Source organism: Empidonax traillii, unplaced genomic scaffold, assembly GCF_003031625.1.
Source record: "Empidonax traillii isolate 1590-97213 ecotype Southwest subspecies unplaced genomic scaffold, ASM303162v1 scaffold1253:size457737, whole genome shotgun sequence".
Lineage (NCBI taxonomy): Eukaryota > Metazoa > Chordata > Aves > Passeriformes > Tyrannidae > Empidonax > Empidonax traillii.
In genome coordinates this window covers 358,376-370,618 of record NW_020956446.1, presented here as the reverse complement: position 1 = coordinate 370,618, position 12,243 = coordinate 358,376, and the positions used below count along the sequence as shown (strand labels likewise).

At 46.4% G+C, this 12,243-nt stretch overlaps 1 protein-coding gene across 3 annotated transcripts in view; it reads left to right on the top strand.

The window, feature by feature from the left end:
• Positions 1 to 11,614, top strand: part of TIAM1 (T cell lymphoma invasion and metastasis 1) — a 79,370-nt gene extending 67,756 nt beyond the window's left edge. For all 3 annotated transcript variants that reach the window (XM_027906160.1, XM_027906162.1, XM_027906161.1), the window contains 8 exons: positions 1,250 to 1,429; positions 1,542 to 1,660; positions 2,492 to 2,600; positions 4,230 to 4,288; positions 5,163 to 5,265; positions 6,032 to 6,119; positions 7,066 to 7,238; positions 9,167 to 11,614. In XM_027906160.1, coding sequence (XP_027761961.1) covers positions 1,250 to 1,429; positions 1,542 to 1,660; positions 2,492 to 2,600; positions 4,230 to 4,288; positions 5,163 to 5,265; positions 6,032 to 6,119; positions 7,066 to 7,238; positions 9,167 to 9,630 — 1,295 coding nt within the window. In that variant the 3' untranslated portion in view covers positions 9,631 to 11,614. The remainder of the gene's footprint in view (positions 1 to 1,249; positions 1,430 to 1,541; positions 1,661 to 2,491; positions 2,601 to 4,229; positions 4,289 to 5,162; positions 5,266 to 6,031; positions 6,120 to 7,065; positions 7,239 to 9,166) is intronic.
• Positions 11,615 to 12,243: the final 629 nt, after the last annotated feature.

Genomic DNA, 12,243 nt, shown 5'->3' with positions numbered 1-12,243 from the left:
GGGTGATGTTTTGCCCCTGTGAAAGTGTTACTCTCTTAGAGTTACCAGTGCTTCATGCAATTCCTTTTTGGCCAAGACAGTGAATAAACAGATGGTTCCAGTTGTAGGAGCGATACCATTCAGGGAGGAGATCTTATTTTTTAAAAGCATCTGGATGTCTGGCAATCAAAGTTTTGGGGGTTTTTTGTTTGTTTTTTGGTTGGTTTGGGGGTTTTTGTTGTATTTTTTGTGTGTGTACACTTTTTCCTTTTTCATTTCTCTTGTAAATTTTTATTCCCCATGCTGCACAGAGTACTTGGCAGCTCTGTGGGATATATAAAGGAATGATTTGTTTCTAGTCACATCCATGCTTTCTCTTGAAATTGTTTTGTTGGGCTTTAATGTTATAGCCGTAGACTAGGTAAATCTGGTTATTTTGCTTTTATTTTTCTTTGCTGACTGTATATTTATAAATGAGAGATTGTTGTGCTTGAATTATGGCATAAGCAGAACATGAAATTTCACGCCAGAGATGAATCTCCCATCCAGCCTGGGAGTGTATTTCAGGTGTAATTTGGTGTCCTCAGCTGAGGTGCAGGTGGCTTTTGGCTTTGAAACTGAAGTTGCTTTATTACAGTCAGGTGATTGTAAATGAAACCACCCAGCCTTGGCAGGGGACATGACTCTAATAAAAGCAATTGTGTGGAATTGTTCCTACACTGAATAACTTGTGTGGCTAAAAATACCACCTCCTCCTTACTTCCTTCCTTATGTTCTAGTAGGGGGAGCAACAGAGAAAACAGCATTTTTATAAGTTCAGTAGCAGTCAGGTAGAAAAAGATGATGCCAATCAGGTGCCCAGGCTGCCTGTGCTCCCAAAATCTGCTGTCCTGGCATAAGTGTCCTGCTTTTCTGCCCCCTTGCTGGCTCCTGATGGTTGTTCAGTGCTGGGCCAGGAGTGTTGGACTGGATGATCTTTTTGGATCCCTTCCAACTCAGTATATTCTATTCTACCATGGACAGTGAAATTAAAACCTGCCTGTATTGGTTGTGGAGGTGGGTGCCTGTTTTGAAATCCTAAATACCATATCCAAGGCAAAGTGTCAACGACTCAAAACCCGGGGGGCATAAATCTAATCCCGTGGACCTGATAAATCTGCAATTCCTCGCAAAATGGCTCTGGATAAATTAACTTAAAGCCAGAAAAGTCACTTTATGGTTTGTTTGTTTATTTATTTATTTATCCAATGGCTTCATTTTAATCTTCCAGCCAAGACAGACACTGCTTTCAAGGCATTCCTGGATGCCCAGAACCCCCGACGGCAGCACTCCTCCACGCTGGAGTCTTACCTCATCAAACCCATCCAGCGGATCCTGAAATACCCTCTCCTGCTGAAGGAGCTCTTTGCTCTCACTGACGTGGACAGTGAAGAACATTATCACCTTGATGGTAAGGGGTGCTAACCCCACGTGCTTTTTTCCCCCCTGCTTAATTTCTGACCTGGAATCCTTCTTCTCAGAGGCTTAAATTTCCTTTTTGCCTTGTCCTGTCTCTCCTCCAGTGGCCATCAAAACGATGAACAAGGTTGCCAGCCACATTAATGAAATGCAGAAGATCCACGAGGAGTATGGGGCAGTGTTTGACCAGCTCATAGCAGAGCAAACAGGGGAGAAAAAAGAGGTAACAGACGACCAGATTTGGAGAGGAAAAGGCTGTTATTGTGGTGCCTGGAGCATGCACGTTAAACTGCATCCAGTATTTACCTTTCCTGTTGATCCCTTGAAGTGGATCCTGGTGCAAACAGATAAATCCCAATTCAATTCCAGAACTGTTTTTGCTTGTATAGTTCAGTGAGTGGGACCAATGTAAAGAAGGACAATCGACCTTTAGTGTTGTGATTGGGTCAAAATCTCATCCCAGTCTGGCCTTTCCCTGTTTTGATATCCTTGTCTTGACTCTCTTCTTTTCACACCAGTCGTCTGGCCCCATCAGTCTGAGTGGACTGACATGCTGAGGCAAGGCTGTCCTTGGCTCTTTAATGGCTTGGAAGAGATCAGTTTGTCACTCTGGGGGACCATAGAGAGAGAGAGAAGGATCTCTAAACTTTGCCCCAAACTGAGTATGTATGTTAGGGGCTGGGCTTTTAAGTTTTCAAACCAATTTCAAACCGTCTGCTTGGGAAGAAGATGGACAAAGGAGAATTGAAAAGGCAAAGAAAACATCTATTTTTTTTGCCCTAACTTCCCATCAAATTGCAAGAGATGTTCTGTGAGTTTAACTTGTCCTAATTCATGCTGACCAATAAAGGATCTACACGGATCTGTCGCTAAGTGCCGCAGTCTGTTTGCACGTGCTTGTAGCCATCTGATGAAACATTCCTAAAAGTCTGCTTGTGGGGTATTTTTTTGTTTGTTCAGGACTAAAGTTCAGGCAAGTTTCTTGACCTGGAAACTCCCACAAGATCCCTTGAACTTCATTAAACACTGCTGTCTCTGCTCTTCATGTTGGCAGGTCGCCGACCTTTCCATGGGGGATTTGCTCCTGCATAATACAGTGATATGGCTGAATCCTCCTGCTTCCCTGGGCAAGTGGAAGAAGGAACCTGAGCTGGCAGCATTTGGTTTGTACCCTACCCCTTTCATTTCAGATGTCACGTGTGCCTTAGCAGATATTTGTTGAAGGTAACTGAGCATTGCCTTCCACGAGGTTGGCTGGAAATTATAGCAGTGTTTGTCTCTTTGCTGCAATGGCCAGGTCTGTTCTGTGGTGATCTAAAACCGGTGAGGATTTGGGAGATTGCTCTATAGTGCAAGAGTTTCTTAAACTCATATCCAAGGCTATCATGAGCTCTATATCAATATTAGTGTATTTGTCTCTGAAAAGATATGGTTTGATAGTCCAGTCAATGCCAGGTAACTCAACTGCACAACCCAGCCTCTCTCTTACTTTAAGAATTATATCAAGTACTGCAGAATATGCTAAATTCTATTTGTTCCTAAATTTCTTCTTACACAACTGTTTTTTTACCTTGTTTCCGGAAAGTGATGCTGGTTAGGAAGCCAGTGATGATGATGATGATTATTATAGTTGCTATTATTTAAAGATGACAAATGGAGACTCTTTCAGCTTTGCTCTGAAAGAGCATGTAAAAATGTACTGCATTCCTGTAAGTTGTGAAAGCACCTGGTCATACCCTTCATGACAGCTGCTGGGAATTTGCAGCAACTCTTAATTACTCCCAGAATCTTTAAATTGGTTTCATAAAATGTCCAAAATTAGGTATCCCTGCAGTTCAGTCTGAAAACAAAGCGTGTGCTTGAGGCCTGAAGAAAGAGAGCACAAGGAAAACTGGAGTCTTGGAAGGCAAATTCCAGCTCCACGTAGATTTGGTGTGGCAAAAAAAGTACTGGGATTATGTCTCTGCCTGCCAGCGGTGCTCACTTTTTAATTCACATCCTGCCCATGTGCAGCCTCTCCTGCTGACTGGCCCAGTGTAGCTGGATGCTGCTTATTGGTCTGAGGTGAAATTAGCCAGGGGGATTAAAGTTTTCCAAATATTTGTCCAGAACTGTTGCTGTTTGAGTAGTTGTTCCTATAACTGGTAACATAAACTCTTTAAGTTTCGAGTGAGTTTGAAGTAACCTGGTTTTATGTAATAAAAGCTGTTGAGTTTGGGGTTTTCTGGGGAAGGATGTACAAGAGGGCTGGTGGTTTCTCCAAGCCCTCCTTCCCTGGCTCAGGTGATGGCTCAGGAGCTGGAAGGTCTGTGTGCTTGGGCGTTCAGGAGATCCATTCTCAGCCTTATGGACTCTCTTGAGGAGAGACTGAGAGCTGGGCCTGGTTAGTCTGGAGAAGAGAAGGCTGAGAGGGGATCTCATCAATCCACACAAATATCTCCAGGGGCTGTCAGAGGAAGGTTCCAGACCCTGTTCAGTGGTGCCAGTGACAGGACGAGGAGCAATGGCCATAAACTGAAACACAACAAGTTCCCTCTCACCATGAGGAAGATCTTCTCTCCATGGAGGGTGGCAGAGCACAGGAACAGCTGCCCAGGGAAGGGTGTGGAGTCTCCCTGTCTGGAGACATTCCAAACCCACCTGGATGTGTCCCTGTGTCACCTGTTCCAGGTGACCCTGCCTTGGCAGGGGGGTTGGACTGGGTGATCTCCAGAGGTCCTTTCCAAACCAGGCATTCTGTGATGTTGTGATTCTGTGACCACATGGCTTTTATCTCTAACTTTCTCCTCTAGTGTTCAAAACTGCCGTGGTCCTTGTATACAAGGATGGCTCCAAACAGAAGAAGAAACTTGTAAGTTGAGTGGCCTGCTTGGGTGATGCTGTGGGCGTTTGTGGGGCTGGGGCTGGGATTTGCTTTCCATAAAGCTGTGGAGCTGGAGTGTTCTTCTGCATGTGTGATCCTTGCTGTATGAGGTGTTGGGTGGTGCTGAGCAATGTGCTGTTCATCCTGAATGCAACAAACATTGCTTTACTTTACCTTAGCTCTCTGCTGGGCTAGTTATTCATGTCCCTGCCACATCCATTCCACTCTGGGGAGTGGGTTGTCATGAATCAAGATAGTGTGAACATCTCTCTTGTGTTTGATTCTTTGGTCAGTGCATGTGAAGCAAATATTTAATGTCTGTCATCTTGCTCAGTGAAACACAGCACCCTGGGTGTTTTGTGCCACCAAACGAGTGCTAGCTCTTCTCAGCTGAATTAGGTGTGCCTGCAGTATGGCTCAGGGATCCCACTGGAGTTTAGGACTCAAAGTTAAAGCTCAGCTTGACAGCAAGCCCATCCTACAGTTTTATAGTCCCACAGAAAACTTGGGATTCCCGCCTGTGGCACAGACCGAGGTGTGATTGGAAATGCTCACGTGGGTAAAGCCAGCTGGCCACAGGATGGACTTCAGAGCGGCCAAAGCAAAGCTAAAACGTGTTCCTGAGTGTATGTGCACCTGGAGGAGAGAGTGCAGCACTGGTCTGACTGACTTTGGAAGGCTGATGGGGTGCTTTAGTCTGGATTTTAGCAAGATCTTCACAGAGAGGGCAACTCAGTGAGAAAATCAGAAAGGCAGCAGGGTAGCTGTAGCTGGAAGCTCTCAGTGCAGAGCACGGGAGATTCTTGTGTCTGACCGTCCCAGGGTGTCTGGTTTCCTGATGGTGTTTTGAAATTCTTTCCAGGGAGGATCACATAGAGCTTCAATTTATGAAGACTGGGATCCGTTCCGATTTCGCCACATGATACCTTTGGAAGCCCTGCAAGTTCGGGCCTTGGCCAGTGCAGGTAACGTTCCCACTGCATTCTGGAAAAACAGGGCAAAGTAGTTGCTGACTCTGGTTCACTCCGTTCCTCTTCTGGAGATTAGAAGGCAGTTTGCAGTTGTGAGACAACAGAACTGGTGGGTTTTTGTTCTCACGGTTGCCAGCTTCGTGGGGAGCTTATAGGATGAAAAATGTCACAGATTTATACAGTTTTCTCACTTTCTAATGCATAAGTGGAAAGAACATAGGAGGTAGTTGTAAAATCATAGAATTGCCGAATGGTTTGGGTTGGAAGGGACATTAAAGCCCATCCAGTCCAACCCCCAACACCTTCTGCTGTCCCAGGTTGCTCCAGTGTGGCCTTGGACACTTCCAGGGATGGGGCAGCCACAGCTTCTCTGGGCAACCTGTGCCAGGGCCTCACCACTTAAAATGTGACAGTACTGTATGGAACACCTGAAAAGCTGGATTGTTTTTTGCTCATTTGTTTCAGGGGTTTTTATTGGGTTTTGTTTGGTTGGTTTGGTTTGGTTTTTTTGTTTGTTTGTTCGTTTGGGGTTTTAACTATTTTTATGGGACTAAGTGGGTGCATATAAAAATACTGCCAATTTAAGAGCCTGTTGTTTCATTAGTCACTTACCCACTGCTGCCTTTCAACCATGAGTTAATATTATTTGCACCTGTTGTCCTGGGTGGTCTTAAACCATTTCTTCAGGATTATGGAATAAATACTTCCAAGTTAAACATGAGAAGCTGTTACATGAAATTCTGCTTGCTTTTCCCTTTAGATGCAGAGACCAATTCTGTGTGTGAGATTGTCCACGTTAAATCTGAGTCTGAGGGCAGGCCAGAAAGGACATTTCACCTTTGCTGTAGGTAAGTTGTGTGTTTCCCTATTTTCCATGGCAGCTGCACCTCTGGATCCCAGTCTTTCCTTTAGGGCAGTCTGGGAACAGCCAGTAGGGGGAGCGGGGAGAGGGTGTAAAAACCTTCCTTCTGGCTGGCAGAATTTTGTAAAATCTCCGAAAATAAAGGCATATATTTGATCAGTTTTGCACCTCTATGGGAACATCCTTATTAGAATTTTCCGTTCACATCCAGTTAAACTCTGGCATTGGATCTTTATACCACTTAGCTGCTGGTGTGCCATGTCCAGCCGGTACCTTTCATGCCACCAGGTTCCAAAATCTGCCCTTGGGGGCATTGCCCTTTCCTTAAGGAAACATCCAGCATTGTTGTTGTCGTTGCCCTGACATGGTTTAAGAGTTCAAATAAGAACTTAGAACGCAAGGTCACCAGGATCCAGCAGAGCTGATGCCAAGCCAGTCCCTACTGTGAGGGTAGCAGGGACTTGCAGGACTTGTGCTTGGTGTATGTTCCCAGGAGCCAGACAGATCTGATGAGCCCCCACAGGTCAGCTCGATGTGTATCGGACACAGGGAAGTGCCTGGTAGGCGCTGGAGGAAAAGGAAACCTCGGAAGGGTGAAAGGTTAAATGTTTTGTTAATGAACTGTGTATTGGTTTCCTTGCATGCCCCTTGCAATGACCAGAGGTTTAGCTTGGCTTTGAAAATACCGTGTTAAATGGAGTCTTCTCTGGGGGGGAAGAGCCTGCCAGTCGATTTGCACTGCCTTAAACCACAGAACTGCTCATTATTTATCTCATTTACAGCGAGCTTTTAGCAGTTCCCAGGGGATAACGCTGCCTTTTTTTTTTTTTTTTTTTTTTTTTTTTTTTTTTTTTTTTTTTTTTTTTTTTTTTTTTTTTTTTTTTTTTTTTTTTTTTTTTTTTTTTTTTTTTTTATTCTCCCCTGTTTTTCAGCTCACCAGAACACAGGAAGGACTTTCTGAAGGCAGTGCACTCGATCCTGCGGGACAAACACCGGAGACAGCTTCTTAAAACCGAAAGCTTGCCCTCATCCCAGCAATATGTTCCTTTTGGTGGAAAAAGATTGTGTGCTCTAAAAGGTGCAAGGCCAGCCATGAACAGGGCAGGTACTGTAGGGCTACAGACTTTCAAGATCCCAGTAACCCCAGCACCGTTGTAGGACGTGTGGTGGTGTCTGTTACTTGTACAATTAGGATTAGCGTTCTCTCTCCTGTGTATGTAAAAACTGCTGGTTTTCCATGCTTCACCTCCTTGAGAGCCTTAAATTGCCTCTATTTACCTTGCTTTGCACTCGAGGCTGAGCTTCAGAGCAGCCCTTCTGGCATGGAAGGGAGAAATGGGGTTCCTGTCAGTAAAGGCTGTGCACTTTAATCTGGAACCGGGTTTCAGCTGGACAAAGCAGAAGCCCTGCTTGCCTGTTCCTTAAAAGCATGTACAGAATTTTGAGGTGACCCTAGCACTTTTAAACTAAAATGCACAACAGGGAAAAAGGTTTGAAGGGACAGCTTTGGATGTCCCCCCTTTCGGCCTTTGCAGCTCTACTGCTGGAGGGCTCGTGCTCCCACTTCTCACGTTTGGAGAAACATGCACTTGATACTATTATTTTTGTAATGGCCTGTCCTAAACCGTGGATTTTCCTTTTCAGTTGACTTCAGGCAAAAAAGCAATGAGAAAATCCCAGGGGGAAGCAGGTTTTCATTTTCAGAACACTAGATGATGGAGGGAAGAAAGCATTTGCTTCCAAGTGAAAAGCACACGGCACCGCTGCGTGTTTTGTTCTGGTCTGTTGTTTATTTTTTGTTCTGCTCATTAGATCCAGCAATGTAGACAACCAGGCTTTCTGTTCCTCTTCTGTACTGGGCAGGCCAGACCAACACCATCATCCTCAGCATGGCTTCTCACTCGGGGTGCTGATAGGAATCTGCCTCACAGATTCCTATCACTGTTCCTATTCACTTCAGATCCTAAGCAGGGAGAGTCAGAGGAGGGCCAAAAACCACACTGCTGCTTCCCTGGGCCTGTGGGGCCACCCTGCTGTAGATGCCAAACCTCCTTTCGCTTTCATCATTTGCATGATGAGTTCTGCAGAGATTAAAACCTCCCCTCAAAAGTCCAGACCTCTCCCTGCAGATAAAATTTGCAACTGCTGAGCTTTGTCGTACTTAATGCACCTTTGTGGGGCTCGGGGACGTTAGAAGGTAACCCCACCCTCAAGGCAGAGTTGGATAAATGCATCCTGCCAAGTGCTGAGGTGCTGTTTGCTGGAGGGGGAGAAATTCCAGCCTGGGAGTTCACTGCTGGCTATGGAGCTATGTGTGTGTGTGTGCACATAAAGCAGATGCAGGATTCATCCCCTGCTTTGCCTCACAAGCCTCTTGTGAAGATATTCCAACACAGGAGATGTGAATTTGCTAATTGGGCCGGTTGCAAAAGCTAGCAGAGTAGATGCTGAGCAAGGAACTTTCTGGTTTGGGGGTTTGGTTCCTCCCCCAGTAGCGAGGGAGTGGAGGGGGAGGCAGTGGCAGAGCCTGAACGAGGAACTCAATTCCCTGTAAATAACACAGCAGCTGCAGCATCTTCAGCACCGAGGCAGCCACTTGGAAAGCCGGTGGCGTTGCTCTCGCCCCAGACAAAGCGATTTCCCTTGCCGAGGTGCGAGCCCGCCGGTTTCCGTGGCGCGCCGGCAGCGGGCACCGCGTGTGAGAAGCTGAGCTTGAACAGATGCACTTGGTGCTGGCTGCCTGCCCACCGCTCAGGAGGAACAGTCCTTGTGGGCCATTTATCCCAGCCGTGGATCTGAGTAGCAGAAACTCCCGCGTTTTCAGCCGGAGAGAGAGAGAGAGAGAGACCCGTGCTGAGGAGCCGAGCGGAGCGTGACTCTGCCCGCGGGGAGTGACCAGGTCATCCGTGGGAGTCTGCCTGCTCTGTGCCCAGCGGCCCTAAATAAAGGGCCCCTGGAAGAGTTAACTTTTCCCGAGGGAGTTGTACCGTGTGTGTAAAAAGCCTGTGGGGTTTTATCTTTGTGTGTGCGCAGTGTCAGCCCCAAGCAAGTCTCTTGGGAGGAGGAGGCGGCGGCTGGCCCGAAACAGGTTTACCATTGACTCAGACGCCGTCTACACGAGCAGCCCCGAAAAAGAGCCCCAGCAGCCCACGCACGGGGGGGACACTGACCGCTGGGTCGAGGAACAGTTTGACCTCGCTCAGTACGAGGAGCAGGAGGACATCAAGGAGACGGACATCCTCAGCGACGACGACGAGTACTGCGAGGCCGTGCGGGGCGGCGCGGCCGAGCGGGACCTGCGGGAGCGGCTGCAGGCGGCCTCCATCGCGGGCCAGCCCTGCCGGGGGGACGCCCACGCCGCCAGGATGACCCAGCTCAAGAAGCAGGCGGCCCTGTCCGGCATCAACGGCGACGTGGAGGGGGGACACGGCGAGGAGGTCATCTGGGTCAGGCGCGAAGACTTTGTCCCCGGCAGGAAGCTCAACACGGAGCTCTAAGCCCCCCCCCCGCTGACCCTTCGCCCCACCTGGATCGCGTAGGTCTCCCCTTCCACCCCTCCCTCCCGCTCCCATGGAGAGCTGATCCCCATAGATTGCACACTTGCACACACCATTTCGGCAGCTGAATCGGTCCGAAGCCATGAGGCCACACTTTTTAGGCAACGTTTTGTCAAACGCTCAAAAAAACCGGGAACGGGTTAAAAGCTTGAGGTCCTGTCTTACGTTACCAAGGGCTTTCACACTATTTTATTTATTCTGGAGTAATCAGGGGCTGAAATTAAAAGTACGGGGAGAAAAAACATAATCACTGGAAAACAAATCACTCTGGATGTCTTAACCTACGTGCAGCGAACTAGCTTAAAACAAGAGCACAAGGACGGAGGGGTTTAGAGCCGTAAAAGCCGTCGGTCGTAGGTTCATCTCCTTCATGAGCAAACTGCCTTTTTAACCTGTACAGTTGCAGTATTCTTATTTTCTCTTTTTTCCCTCTTTAAATGTAAGAGAAATATACGTGTATTTTAGGAATGCGTGAGGAAAGGTTTGGGATTTATGTTGTGTTAAAAGTCCTCTCGGTCCGTGGCTGGTCTAATTTAATGTCAATGTTGGAAGCTCTAGTTTTACATGCTGTTATAAAGATGCCAAACTCTCTTAAAGAGATCCAAATTTAACACTTGAAGAAATATTTTTTTGTATTTTACCTGAGATGGCAGGGGCACAAAGGGATAAGAGTCTTACGGCGTTAGCGTAGCTCCACGTCTATAGGATATACAGGACTAGCTTTTTGCAGAGGGTTAGGAACGGTGGTTTTATATTAAAATATGAACTGGAAACTCTTATTTAGGTATAACTTTCTTGAGGAAAAGGATTATTGTATATGTTTGAGACTGGAGTTTAGTTAGATAATAAAAAGAATAATAAATAAAACGACACGACTGAATTGTGGTGGACCAAGCTGATCCGTGGTGGGACTTCTCTGGAGCCACAGATCCGTCTGGTCCACTCTCTCTGGCAGAGTTTGGGCTTAGGGGACAGGGAATTCATGGCCAAAAAACTGACCTCATCCACTCTCCTACCGTGGGTGAAACTAGTGTATTTTAATTCCTTTATAAAAGCTTTTTCACTGCAGTAGAGTACGAACAGGCTCTACACAAGCAAACCTTTAACATTTGAAATCTTTTATTTAAACATCTAAAACAGGGTAAAAATGATGTGACAAAAATCTCGTGGTTTTTAAGTAGACTTCCAAATGCGAAACACAAAATAGCACTTTTTTTTTTTTTTTTTTTAAGATTTATATAGCTTTTCCCATTGCAGTTTCACCTATAGGAAAAAAAAAAAAAAGGAAGATAATATGAAATTCTCTTTTTTTGTTTTGTTTTGTTGGTATCTATTGATGTTTGACACATTAGTAGGTACTTTGAAAACCTGAAATTTTATAATAGCTTTAGGATTATATTTTATAAAATCCACTCCGACTATATTTTAAAACATAACAAAAACTATCCCCCCACAAAATATCCATCACTTGTCTGTGTGTCCCACTTAGCATTCTCCCCTTGCCCTCACCCCCTCCCCTCCCTGGTTTCTGGTGCACTATACTTGACCTTATGAAAGCTTTCTCTATCAACTTTTTTGCTATATCTCCCGATTTTCTTTTCCTAAAAGCTTTAGAAGAGTTTCTATACCCTTTGTATGACCACAGCATTGTTTTATATCATCCACCTGTCAGTTGTGTCCCAGCGTGCTGGAGGAGCGGCGGTTTTTGCCCTGGGCTGTTCCCAGTGGATGCAGCCAGAGCTCAAATACTGGAAGGCTGGTACTGGGAAGGTACCGTGGCTCTTGTACATAAATGTCATGACATGTCTATGTCAAAGGTTCTTATATATTTCTTTTATAAGCTGAAAGAAGGTCTATTTTTATGTTTTTAGTTCTATGAATGGAACGTTGTAAATGCCTGTCAGAAATAAAATACTGGGAAAAAAAAAAATAAAAATTTGCGGGTATTTGCAGCTCATTTATCACACACCAGGCCTTACACAGAAGGTGTGACAGGGAGGAGCTCCTGCATCCCTCACCTGCCAGGTGCTGTAGCTCAGGAAGGAGCCCTCAGGTAAGGCTGAGCTCGTGTTTTCCCCAGAAGGAATTCCAGTTACACCGGAAGAACTCTCTCCATGGCCATTCCTTTGACCATCCCCTCTCCTCTTGGGGTGCTGGGGGTTGGTGTGTTGTGCAGCCTGAGCAGGAGCTTCCCAAGCCCCCCAGCTGAGACCCTGACTCCCACCACTTCTCCTTAGGGGGAACTAGGACTGCTGGTGTACGGGCAGGGGGGTTCTGTGCGTGGTTTCTGGCGGGCTGTCCCTCCAAGGTGGGCTGGTGGGCGTTAGGGAACCGTTTTTTTAGAAGACAAGGCATTGCCAGAGCTGTGAGAAGAGCCTTGCACAGCCCCTGGGTTTTGCTTGCAGTGGAGAACACTGACACCCTGTACCATGGAGATCTGGGAGGTGTTTTAACTCTGATTTTTCCAGCCAGTTGTTTTTTGTTGCCTCCTCCAGCAGACTTGCTCTCCTTGCACCCCCTCCAGGACAGGAAGGACTTTGTTAATGAGGTGTT